The 13498-nt window shown below is 44.3% G+C and overlaps 1 protein-coding gene across 3 annotated transcripts in view; it reads left to right on the forward strand.

The window, feature by feature from the left end:
- Positions 1 to 13199, forward strand: part of CAB39 (calcium binding protein 39) — an 84570-nt gene extending 71371 nt beyond the window's left edge. For all 3 annotated transcript variants that reach the window (XM_049888428.1, XM_049888429.1, XM_049888430.1), the window contains exons 6-9: positions 4513 to 4572; positions 8683 to 8748; positions 9694 to 9837; positions 10661 to 13199. In XM_049888428.1, coding sequence (XP_049744385.1) covers positions 4513 to 4572; positions 8683 to 8748; positions 9694 to 9837; positions 10661 to 10849 — 459 coding nt within the window. In that variant the 3' untranslated portion in view covers positions 10850 to 13199. The remainder of the gene's footprint in view (positions 1 to 4512; positions 4573 to 8682; positions 8749 to 9693; positions 9838 to 10660) is intronic.
- The last annotated feature ends 299 nt before the right edge of the window (positions 13200 to 13498 follow it).

Below are 13498 nucleotides of genomic sequence, written 5' to 3' on the forward strand. Positions count from 1 at the left end.
GATAGCAGGTAACAGTGGATATAAAAATAAGGATCCATAAAGACCCAGAGAGGCCAGAGTATAACAGGATGAGATTAAGTGTAGATAACTGAAGTCTTCCTCTTGAGGACACACCTGTATAAATATGAGATCAGGGGAATAAGGCATAATAATAAAAGTTAATAATTACTAAATTTAATGGTTACCAGTGTAATAATTTTTGAGACACAAGTAATTCTGTGTCATGCTTACTCAACCCTATGAAGGAGGTATGTTATTATCTCCTTTACAGATGAGGAAACTGAAGCCTAGAGATGTTGCATAAAAGTCAGACAATAAATGGGAGAGCCAGAATTTGAACCCAGGCAGTCTGACTACAGAGCCCACCCTGAGTAAGCAAAAGGCTGTATTCATCCAGTAAAGTTAAACTGTATGATGCTGCTGCCCCTGAAGCCACATGTGAGCAGGTAGCATGTGACCTAGGAGCTCAATGATGGTCTCACTTGACTGTAAGCTATCAGGTGACAGCACATGAATGTGTTTTGTTCCAGGCACTACGCTCTGAGAGGCACGTAGACACAGGAATGACTTTCAGAAGACAGTAGACAGTGAGGGGCTCAGAGCCCGGTCACTGGAGGAGTGCTTAAAGGAGCTGGAGGAGAGAGGACTTGATTAGAGGGCTCTGCTTGGATCTGGAGTGGGGTCCTGTAGACACTGGATTAAACTTCTTTCTGTTGGCTCTGATAGTTTCTGGAAATTACCTGGGGATAGGTTTTGACTTTAGCATCAGGAGAACACTCGAACTCTAACAGCTCCATAAGTAAACCACAGTTGCAAGAATCGAGTTCCTTGTCCTTAGACATAGTCAATCATCAAGTAAGAAATTGGGCCAAAAAGTCAAACTTGACAAGACTCTATGAAAATAAGCCCCCTGGGTTAGCAGTATTTCTTCAGGGATTTCAGGGCTGTCTTTGTACTTGATGTTTAGAGCCCAAACTTATATACCTTTCAGGGTTTTTTTTTTTTTTTTTTTTAATTCAGCCCTCCCTAAATTTTGGCTATTTAATCTGCTGGACTTGGGATATGGGCCCTGGTATTTCTCCAGGTTATATCAGGGCCTTGGATCACTGGGATCCAGGTGGGTGGGAGATGAGAAATCCTTTTTTTCTTCCCTCTGCTGGCTCCTCTAGCACCTCTGCTGGTCTGGGCCCACATGTACCCAAGGTGCTGGGTGCTGGACAGGCACTGACTACTTGTCCCTTTCTATCCCACTGAGTTAATTCTGGTTTGAGTGCCCCAAAACTTTTAGCTTCAGTTCGTGGGCTAAAGTTCCCTCTCCTCTCTCAGGAGTCATACCCATACCCCCACCTCCTTCCTTTCCCAGCTCGTTGCCAGCCCTTTTTCCCGTGTTCCCTCTTCCAGCTTCTCCTTTTCTGCTCGTGTTTTGCCTCCTCCCTTTAGGCCCTAGAAGGGCCCTTCCTAACAAAGGACTCTCATCCCCTCATGCCCTGGAATCCGCACTGGGATCTGTCTCCTACTTCAACTGCTGTCCCCAGGCCACTGACAGTTGATTCTTGGACCCAAGCATCTAAACTGACAACTGTGTCCTGAGGTTCCTGGTCTCCGTAAACCAGGTGATAACAAATAGAACCTTACCCCCTAGATGGGGGGATCCCCCTTTTACAGACAGTCTAACTAGCTTCTTTCCTCCTGCTTGTGATACATCCTTCAGAGAAAATAGTCACCTTACACAAACCTTCAGCAAAGTTCTGCTGAAAACTGTTTATGCCTGCAGAGCTCTTGCTTTATAGAGTGGATCCCGCCTCCAGCCCCAGTCACTGACCACAGCCGAGAGCCAGCGTCTCCAAGAGCCCTCTCCATTGGCATTCTCGTTCATCAGAGCAGAGAGTGAGGGGTTTCTTTCTTTCCCCGTACTTACTCATGTTGGCCTCCAGGGCAATTTAGCCACAAAAAAGTAGACGTGACATTCAGTTTCACGTGGATCCTGACACATTCATCCCATAACTCGTTCATTCAATTCAGTCAGCAAGTCTGAGTGCCTGCCCAGTGTCAGGCACTGTCCTTATGTGCTGGGACACAGCAGTGGTCCGTGCACACAAGTCCTGGCTGTGGCCTCACATGGGGCGGCCAGCCGCAGACGTACAACGGCAGCGTGTTACGAGGTGTTACATACTCTTTAACAAACATGCACTAAGTGCCTTCTGGGCCAAATTACTCACCTTAAAGTTCTTGTGTTTCTCTCTTTTTTGCATCTGACTCCATAAACCAATATTGTTGCTGTTCGGTGCCCTCGAGTTGGTTCCGACTCATGGCAGCTCTGTGTACAGCAGAACAAAACACTGCCCGATTCTGCATCACCCTCAAAATCAGTGCTGTGCTTGAGCCCACTGTCACAGCCACTGTGTCAGTCCATCTCGTTGAGAGCGTCCCTCTTTTCCGCTGACCCTCTACTTTACCAAGCATGATGTCTTTCCCCAGGGACTGATCCCTCCTGACAACATGTCCAAAGTATGTGAGACATAGTCTCGCCATTCTTGCCTCTAAGGAGCATTCTGGTTGTACTTCTTCCCAGACAGACCTGTTCGTTCCTCTGATAGTCCATGGTGTATTCAATATTCTTCGCGAACACCACAATTCAAAGGTGTCCGTTCTTCTTCGGTCTTCCTTATTCACTCTCCATCTTTCACATGGATACGTGGCGACTGAAAACGTACCAGTATGCTAGGATAATATCTGTTCTTCTATCACTTCCATCTCTTTTTCCATATGGGGAAACCTTGTAGCTACGCCTTGCCAAATTCTTAAGGGTACTTAAAATAAACTCCAGGTTTTCTAAGTTTGCCTGTTGAGTCCCCAAATGGAATTTTGAAAAAATTGGCAGTGTCCTGCCTGGCTATTCCTGTTATAATCAGGAAATACGGTACATACCCCATCCAGCAGTTTGAGTAACTATAAATCTTTGAGATGAGGTGACAAGCTTTCTTAAAGGCAGACTTTGAAGATTGGTTAGTGTGATGTTTTCCAAACGTGTCTCTGACTTTTATTGGCTCACTCGTTTACTTGCTGTTCATCAGGCTCTTACCATGTGCTGGGCACTGCACAGGTGCTGAGGATTCAAAGGAAGTAAAAATGGATACAACCCTTGCATTTACGGGACTTCAGGCCAGTGGGAGAGAGACATTATTCAAATGATCCCACAGAGCCACAACTGTGACCAGTGCTTTGATGCGGGTGGCCAGTCAGAAGGGTTCCCTGTGCCGTGACGCTGTGTGGAGGTCTGAAGGGTGAGCCGTAGGAGTTAGGCAGAGAGGAGAGTCCTCGTGAAAGGCTTTCCGGAAGGATGTTACCAGAAGACAGGTGACAAAAGAGCTCCATGCAGAACTGCTCAGATACCTGGTGGCTCTGAGAGAGGCAACTCGCGCTGTGGCTTTCCACATCCATATGCCCACAGAACCTTGCTTGGAGCGTTTCTCCAGGCCAGTGTTACACTGGCACACACTTCAGGAAACATGAATTCATTGTAACCTGAAGCAGAGCTGGTTCAGAAAAAAAAAAAATTTTTTTTTTTTTTCTTTAGAGAAAGGGGTTGATTCGTCCACCTCTCTAGTAAGTGGCCTAAAGGGGGCTTCATTCATTCATTTGCCGAATACTGACCGGCCGTTCCTGCTGTCACGTGTTCCCATTCTCTTCCCCATCTATTGAGAGCAAGGCAAGGCCATTGCTAACTTCTGGGTCCTTGAAAGCAGGGACCATACATTTTTGTCTTCGTAGCCCCAACACTAAAACTTTTCCTGGCACATAGTAGGTGCTCTCTGAACGAATGGTCTTTGAGTTGTTCTCTCGGGAGGCCGCAGATGAGGCGTAAGCCCTACTTCTAGAGGTGCAGAAAGGGGTGCAGAATTTGCGTGCGGGTCAAAGTAATGTGGAATTCCACGTTTTTGCAGCATTATCCTGCTTACTTAGGAGCCGGTGTTTATAATATGGTGGGGCTTTTGAAAAATGTTTTACATCCGAAAAAAAGTTGCATTAGATATGATACTAATTGTAACTTTATTTAGGAAGAAGAAAATGAAACCTCCAGTGCTTTTTCTACCCAAAGAAATTTCCTCTTTCTCCACCAGGAGCACTGAATGGGCGCAGTATTCTAGTTGACGTTTTCCCACCATCATTGACTTGCATTTCTTTTTACGTCTTCATCCCCTTCTTTTAAGTGTGAATCTCCATTGCCTTGTATGTCTGGTGTCGTTTGTTTTGTTTTTCATTTTTGGTTTTATGAGCTATAGACCTGTGGCTAATCATGCAGCATTAAAATCACAATTTGAAATTATTAATAATTTTGTTTACTCTTATATAGAACCAATATTTGAGTAAAATTCGTGCCCACTTTTTTTTAAGGATAGTCATTTTAACAGCAGTTTTTATCAGGTAAAATGGAGTGGAATATTGTAGAATTCTCTTTTTTGGAAAAAAAAAAAAAACTTGAGAATAACTATGAAACTTTTCTCGCCATAGGATTTACTTACGAGGCACAAATTGCTCAGTGCAGAATTTTTGGAGCAGCATTATGATAGGGTAAGTATATGAGATACTATCCAAACATCGCACAGTTTTTTGTTAGCAGAAATGAAAGATTTAAATTCCATAGCAGAGTATTTATTTTGCGTGTGTACCGTTTATAACGGTGTAGTTGCTTTCCTACTGGAACAGCATACAGAGCGTTAGTCAGAAGACGAATTGGGTCTTTGTGATGACATGTTGCCCTTTGCATCCTTGCACCTTTTCTTACTTGAGAAGCGTAAAATGGGCATTTTTGCTGCTGAATGATAGATAATAGTTAAGATAAAAGGAAACTTCTTATCTGACGTGTAACTTTTCCTTCCTTTTCCATCAGTTGCTCCACATTCCTGCTGCTTACAGTAGAGAGAAAGGGAGGCAGCAGCTGATAGGATGAGAAGCCCTCTAGACTAGAGGAGGCAGGACTCCGGGTCCTGCTCCTGCTCTGCTGCTAACTCCTTGTGGCCATGACCAAGGCAGTTAACCGCTTGGGGACTTAGAAGTCAGTCCTTATTTGTAAGATGAGGGAATTGGACTAGCTCATGGTAAGGTCCCTTCCAGCACTGAGTCGATGTTGGACTTCGTGGTGATGGCGATGCCCCAGAGAGTTGTCGATGACCCTGAGTGTGCTGACAGACGTGGCTCCCATTGATCCTCATAACAACCTTCAGGAAGGTTCCTAGGATGCCCACAAGAGCTCTTTTGTGCCATAGCGGCTTAATTTACAAGTTGTCCAAGATTTGATGGATGCTGTTAGAGAACTTGTAATGATAAAAATGTACTTAAAATCCCGATCTATCCCACAAAATTTGGCTTAGGTTTTAATTGTTTAAATTTTTGAAGTCCTACGTATCGTTAATACTTCATTCTTCACTTTGCTGTTCAACGAGATTATAAGATTCATGGAGGCAAAATCTATGCCTTGTAATTCTTTGGTGTTCCCTTTTCCCTGTTTTCCCCTCCATTTCCAATAACACCGTGACACAATGCTGCGTACGTAGTAAATCCCTTATAAACTGCCTCATAGATGGCTTAACCATTAAACCGAACGAAACCCCTTGACATCGAGTCGATCCTGACTCAGCAACCCTATAGGACAGAGTAGAGCTGCCCCAAAGGGTTTCCCAAGCAGTGGCTGGGTGGATTCGAACTGCTGACCTTTTGGTTAGTAGCCGAGCCCTTAACCACTGTGCCATCAGGGCTCCAGCTTAACCATTGCTGGTCATTTATTTCCACCCATGCGTAGTTGAACATGAGTCTGTTTCCATTTTTGTGTTTGTAGTTTTAACGTGGCAGCACTGCCGTTCTCTTCAGTGCCTTTGTACAGTAGTTAGGACCTCGGGCTTTGGCACCAGCCTGCCTGGAGTCTGGCTTCCTGCAGTCCCCCCACGTGCTAACAAAGCTGGGGCAGGTGCCTTCATTCTCTCTGCGCCTCGGCATCCTCGGTCCTAAGGGGGCTCATGAGAGCACTTGCTGCAAGGGTTGTTGTGAGGATTAAATGAGAACGTGTGTGTAAAGTGTGTGTGAAGTGTGCAACGTAGTAAGCCTTTAATAAACGTTGGCTATTATTGCCACATGGTTTCAAACATTTTCAACATATTAATGTCTTCATTTAAGTCAGACCAGAAATGGCAGACTAACTGATTTCCAAGAAATTGACTATGGGCAGTAGAATCTGTTTAATTTTGCTATATTTTCCTACCTTTCTCTTCCATGTTATTAACTGATGGTATTGGTTAACCGAAGTTCAGGGAAATTTACAAGAGGCATCTAACAGAAGCGCATACAGTGCCATTAAATCTTGGGGAGGGGCAAGGAAGATGGAATAATTTCAATAAAGCCAAGGGCGAGGTTACTACACAAAGTAAAAAGTTTTGATTTTGTGCTCTAAAATCTTGTACATTTTGGCTCTGAGCTTTTTTTTTTTTTTCTTTTTAAATCTTCATTAATTTTATTGTCGAGAATATACACAACAAAACACACACCAATTCACCAGTTCCTACATGTACAATTCAGTGACATTGACCACATTCTTCAAGTTGTACAACTCTTCTCACCCTCCTTCTCTGAGTTGTTCCTCTTCCATTAACATAAACTCACTGCCCCCTGAGGTTCCTATCTCATCTTTCAAGTTGCTCTTGTCAGTTTGATCCCATATAGCTAGTTTTGAAGACAGCATGATGCTCAAGGCAGGCCTTCTTTACCAGTTAAGCTACCCTGTTATTGGGTTTTCAGAAGACCTCAGGGTATATTTGGGATTCCATGAGAATTTGAAATTCTGATCTGTATTGTCCCCATTTTGATCAGGGTTCTTGTATGGAATCTTTGATCAAAATGTCCAGTCATGGTAGGCAGCCATGGTCCAGTTGTTCATGGGCTCTGAGCTTTCTCACAGCCAAAGCATAGAGGGAAACAATCAATTAAAGGATCACAGTATCTATAAAGTAAAATATATGCTAGCTGCTCAAAAGAAACATAGCCTTTTCTAGCCCTGGGACCAGAGATAACCGTTGGCATCCTTAAGGGAGAGTTCCACCACCGTGTAGTGTGACCGCGGTCCTCGGGGTGGCCCCTCAGTGAACGGAGTGCTGAACTAAAGTGCAGTTCCCTAAAGCACGTCTTTGAGGAGCCACACAGAGGCCTTGGGTGTGTGGCCTGTCCTCTGCCCTCATCCTCTGTCCCAATCCAGGGTAAAGCCTGACGCCACGGAGGACCTCCCCGAGGACCTCACCGGCTATAGCATGCTCTGCAGGCAGCTCTCCGTGACGAGGATTTTACTTTCTGCCAAGAAGTTGAGGTGTAAATATTCTGGGTTACTGAACACAGTCCTAGCCAGTTGTTTTGATGATCAGTTTGATGACCATTTGGGGAGAAGCTAGGGTTAACAGGCATTTCTGAAGAGAGAGAAGCCTAGCCTGCTTGCTTACTAAGCAGATGACCATCCATCTCTGCCTTGAGCAGCTCTGGCTTTGACCTAAGGGGAGGGTTGCAGGCTTTCCTATCAAGAGCCAGATTGTAAATATTTGAGACTTTACAGTCCACGTGGTCTCTTGTTTTCGCGCAAAAACAGCCATAGACAATCCATAAATGAGTGAGTGTGACTGTGTTCCAGTAAAACTTCACTTACGAAAACAGACAGCAGGCGGGATTTGGCCGAGCCTGCTCTCAGCCACAGACGAAGCTGACGAGGGCCAGTCACAGAGCACAGGCACAGATCATAGTAGCAGGCGTCCTCCAGGAGCCAGCACAGCCAGCTCACACTGCAGAGTCCGGGGAGGTTTTCAGCCTTCCATTGTTAAAACATAAACCAGTATAAAGCTAACTGGCTTTCCCTCCCTTCTCACCCTCACACTTTGAGAAAGCATAGCCTTGGCCTTTTCGTGTCCCTCATTGCCCATTTGCTCCTCCCTACTTTGATCTGGCTTCTACTCCGACCACTGCAGTGACACTGTTCTTGTCAGGGACCAACCACTTTGTAAATCTAGGGGACACTTGTCAGTTCTCAAATCTGTGCCATTTCTCATTCTCTCTAGGTCTCTCTCAGGCTGTGTCCTACCCTCTTTATGCCCCGAGAATATCTTTTCTCTTCCCCTTTCTAAACCAACTCAGTCCCATCCTTCAAGTTGGAGCCTCAGTCCCCCCTTCTGTAGGACATCTAATGTTTAACACAGTGCTCAGTTTCTCCACTCTTAACTTCTGTTTCTTGCTTGATACATTGAAAGGACAGATAACTGGTCTTTTCATGGGTGTCCTTCAAACTAGTGGAGTTTTCATCAGTAAAAACTATGACTTTTCTAATCAAACCCCAGGAAGTGAAAACTGACAACAGAGGGGGAAGTAGAGTTATGTTTTGTACGTATGGAGTTTGGGGTGGCAGGAGAGGACCAGATTTGAACTGTGTGTGGGCCTGGCCAGAGCGGGGAGGGGCCCCTTGGAGGTAGCGAGGACAGGTGATGCTGTGATGTGTCAGCTGGGGAGGCCCTTGAGCGTATCAGGCAGACGCAGGAGAAGAGGAAAGCTTGGGCGACTGTTGCCTCTGTGGAGTTAGAAATTCATACTCAAGCTCTATAACGTGATTCTGCCAGTCTTCTCTAAAGTAACCCTAATAGGTGTTTTCTTGTCTCTTAGTTCTTCAGTGAATATGAGAAGTTACTTCATTCAGAAAATTATGTGACAAAAAGACAGTCACTCAAGGTACGACAGTTTACTTGTTCTGTGTGGTTTATTTCTCTTCACCCTGGGTTTGAAATTGGGAACTGGGAAAAGGGAGATTTGCTGGTATGGGTCATAGACTTTGGGGTGAGGGGTCTTCCCTGTGACCCTTGAAGAGAAGTGGTCCTATGCCAGGAGTCTCTTGCTGAGGTCAAGGATGGACTCCTTTCCCCAGTGTTACACAAATGTGGGCGGGTGGGCAGGATGACCTGGGGCCAGTACCTCTTCACAGGAAAAACTTTTTTTTATTGGCAAATTAATAGCATTTGACCAAGTTCTGGACCCTCACACTGCTTGGATAAGGCTGTAGAGACCCCCCTCTTGCCACTTCAGAGTTGCCAACTTGCGAAGGAAGAATAAGACTGCCACTTGTAAGACCTGTGATGGCTGTGACGCACATCACGCGTCTCTGCAGATTATTCTAGCACTGGCCCACGCGGACTGGCTCGTGAACACACGGAGCAGTTTTGAGGCCCAGCGATACTCTAAAGATGGATTTTTAACGTGCAGTTTTTTTGCTGTCGTATTGGAGTTTATGTTGTACTGTATTTTATCAGCAAATTTGTATTCCCTATGCAAGACTTCAAATTTTCCACGTGTTTATGTCCAGAGATAACACGAATGCACGTTTACAGAGTAGGCTCTGGCTGTCTCAGGCCTTGAGTGTCTCCTTCAGAAGGCGCGGCCAGGCTTACTGCAGGTGTTCAACTCCTAAGGGAAAAGTGGGCGTTCACATAGCAAGTGGCGTGACCTGTAGGACCTTGACAGCTTTTAGGTCATAATTCAGCTCAGTTCCTCAGTCTTCTGGATGCTTGTTAATATCCTGTGCTTAACAGTGATCATTATATTATCACATGAATTCTTTCTAAAACTTTGGTTTTTCCTTAAATCCTAATGATACATAAGAGTGACTGTTTGTCTTCTCAGCTTCTCGGTGAGCTGCTATTAGATAGACACAACTTCACAATTATGACAAAGTACATCAGTAAACCTGAGAACCTCAAGTTAATGATGAACCTTCTACGAGACAAAAGCCGCAACATCCAGTTTGAGGCCTTTCACGTTTTTAAGGTAGAGTACGAAAGTCACGTACAACGACATTTCCTCCAGAGTAGTTCATCTCGTTCCGTTTACAAGTTACTGAAAGGTTTTAACCTCTTTGTAATAATCCAAAAGGTTGAATTCAGTTCAGTTTTCCTATTCATGTGGCAGAACATTTCAACAGAAAGACCTGGAAATAGGGTGTACCCATTGAAATTTGGGGACAAGAAACACTTGTTTATGGAGAATGGTCATTTTTCTTTGGCATACCAAAAAAAAAAAAAAAAAAGGCCAAACGCACTGCCATCAAGTCCATTCTGACTCACACTGACCCTGTAGGACAAAGTGGAATTGCACAGAGAGTTTCCAAGGAGCAGCTGGGGGATTCAAACTGCTGACCTTTTGGTTAGCAGCTGTAGCTTGCCATAGCTCTTAACCACTGTGCCACCAGGGCTCTTTGGCATAGAAGATTTTTGATCACAGAGTGAAAGATAATCCACTTTCTTAATGCTTCCTGTGACGTTTTTGTTCTTAAAATTCAGTCAGACCGCCTGTGCCCAGAAATACTTTCTGCCCATTTTATTCTAAAATCAAATGGTAACTGTTGTGTTTCAGGGCTGGCAGAATGAGATTCAGTCCTTTTTGTGCTCAGACATGTAATTAATCTAATTCCTTTTCCAAATTGTAAAAGCAGAGAATCTTCTAACACAAACATCTGAGCTAATGTCCCTGACGCGCCAGACCCCCCGGGAAGGCACTGGGTGTGTTCTTGGTATGTGGTGGTGGCTGCGGTGCACATGTCGCTGGGTCTTCTTGCGTCGCTGCGGACTGATGTGGCTCTCTCTGCACGCAGGTGTTTGTGGCCAACCCCAACAAGACACAGCCCATCTTAGATATCCTCCTGAAGAACCAGGCCAAACTCATCGAGTTCCTCAGCAAGTTTCAGAATGACAGGACCGAGGATGAACAGTTTAACGATGAGAAGACCTATTTAGTGAAACAGATCAGGGATTTGAAGAGACCAGCCCAGCAGGAAGCCTGATCCCCGATAAACACCTAAACGTTAAATCCGCATTCAGCGTTCGCTCGCTGTTCGCTCCTCGGCATCAGGCGCTCTTACCGATTCATGAGGAACATTACTGCTAGTCTGCTGTTAAGTGAACGGTTTTTCATTTTACCTTTTTCGTTTTTTTAGTCCAAGTTGGAGAACGTAGCTGCTGCTTTCTTGCACTCTAGAGCACACGTGGACTTTTTCTTGATTTTGTGTCATTTCAGAATTCAAAGACTCTGTTTGCTATAGGAGTTCTGAAAACGGCTAGGTTCGCGGAGGCAAACAAATAGATGATAGTGTGGTTTAGGGGCGAGGGCGCTGGCAGGAGGGGACTGAACCTCTGTGTTTGCGTTCACCTTTGTTAAAGACCCGAGCACACCTGGCCTTCTCGGTGAGATTGTCCGCCGTCGTGCGAGGAAGATCACGCAGAGCTTTATGGGAAATCAGAGGGGGGCTGGATCCAAGATGGGAGCTTTGGGGGGGATAAAGTTGACACGCATATAAATTGATACTGAAACTTAGCAACTTCTCAAAAGTGTGAAGCTTCATGAGGTCATAAGGAAAATGTATATATGCTTTTCACAGCTTTCTAGAATTTTTTGACATTTGATTTTCTTGAGACTTGACTTGTAAACTTGGATATGTTGAAGGGTATTTGTTCGTTTTACTTTTTGAAGGTGTTTTAAAACAGTAGAGCTAGCGACGCCACCTCGCATTTCGTTTCAACGATGCCTACAGGTTTCTTTTGTATATAATTCTTAGAATGCTCATTTCTTTTAAATGATTTAATTTGTACAGCAGAGGGATGTTATTGTATTAGTATGTAACTATTACCTAATATTGAGTTTTTGCAAAAAAAAAGAAAAATGAATGCTCATATGTAATTGAAATACTTCAGATCACATGAAAATGCTGATTTAACATTTAAGTATCGCAGCATTAAAAGAAAAAAAAAGGAACCAATGGGGTGCCATTCACAGGCTGAGCTACAGCCCTGGAACTCAGCCCGCTCCTCTTGCCTGCGTGACATTGGCCTGATCCATTTATGGTCAGTCGTGACTTCGCCAGATCGATGCCTGGGACAGACTGTGCTGCATCACTGCTGACTGTGTGTGTGTGGAGAGACCTCTGCAGAGCCCCTTGTCTTTCCTAGATTAAGTAATCCAGCACAATAGTTGTAAAACTGATTAAAATTTTGACTCCTCTTAGAAGAAAAGAAGCGTTCCTAGTCACAGGTGCCCTATGGGGAAATTTATTTTTTTTAACGTCCCTTTCCTCACTGCTGCAAACCGTCAGTATTTATACAGTAACTGATCTTGCACCACTTTCATGTTACTGTGACCACGGCAGAGCAGCGTCTCCTAGAACATACCTGTGTGAAGGCCTCGGGATGGTATCTGTTCATCCAGCGATACTAAGATCACAACTAACAACTTACAGATCAGAGTTTGCCTGTTCGAATTCAGCATGGCTGTAGCTGATTAAGAAATTGATATGATTATTCTTTGCTAGCCTCTCTTACTAATTGAATTACTTATCAGCCAGTAAAATGAGACTCCCAAGTGATGTTTCGGCAGGTTTTAAAGCCTCCTTCGAGGAACTCCAGTTACAAAAATAGCTCCAGAAAATACGGCTGTGTTGTCCTACTTGATTAAAATGGCAGCCTGCATTACAGCTGGTTTTCCTGAGGCTGTCTTCACAAGAATCTGTGTAAAGTAATTCCTGTTTTTCTGTTGGAAGTAGGGAAAGCAGTTTAATCTCCGTGGGAAGAAAACACCTAAGACGTTTAGAAAGGCAGGCTTGGTCACAGTGCACGTCCTGGTTTTGGTGGCCTGATGCTGTGTATTTGGATTCAGTGAACATTAATGACACCGAGTGGAAGAAATGTTTCCTTGCCAAGCTAGGTTCTTAGAACTTTTAAACAACAGAACAGCTTCCTCTCTGGCACTAGAGCCGTTTATATGAAGACAGGGAGGGCGCAGTGTGTCAAAGAAAACAGTGACTAGGTACTGTGGCTTCGAACCGACAGTTAGGGCCTTTTGTTTTTAAACAAAACAATGTGAAAACATTCAGTGTTGAGAAGTTGCGTTTGAGGTTAAGATCGTTGAATATATTCATAGTACCAAAACTGTTATACTGGAAGTGGTTTCTTTTCCTGTTAGAAAGGTTTAATTTTACAGAAGGCAGTTATCTCATGTGATTTTTAACCCTTAAAAAAAAAGTGGAGATGTATTCAATTGTAACAATGCCATTCATTTCCCCTAAGGAAAAGTGAGTTTCTTATCAGAAAATCTGGCTGGCCCTGTAATTTAAATTAAAATAAAATTTTGGAGAAACAGCATGGTCCGTGTTTGTGATGTCTCATAAATGGTTGCATGTGCATCCCTGAGGAGCGCCCCCACAGCAGACACGGGCGTGATTCTCGGCACAGACTGAGACAGGAAGCTGTCGTACACGCCTCTCCAAGTCTCGGTCCCTGTCCGGGTTTCTAAGGCTTTCGCTGCTTATTTATCTTTCCACCTTGCTCATGAGTTGCTCACGCACCCATGTTTCACAGTTGGGTGTTAATCACACCTCTTCACAGCATCACTTTTTAGACTGTACCATCTAGGGTCTAGATCCTTTCTCTGTGGTTCTGTG

The sequence above is a fragment of the Elephas maximus genome, chromosome 6, assembly GCF_024166365.1.
Source record: "Elephas maximus indicus isolate mEleMax1 chromosome 6, mEleMax1 primary haplotype, whole genome shotgun sequence".
NCBI classification, from domain to species: Eukaryota; Metazoa; Chordata; class Mammalia; order Proboscidea; family Elephantidae; genus Elephas; species Elephas maximus.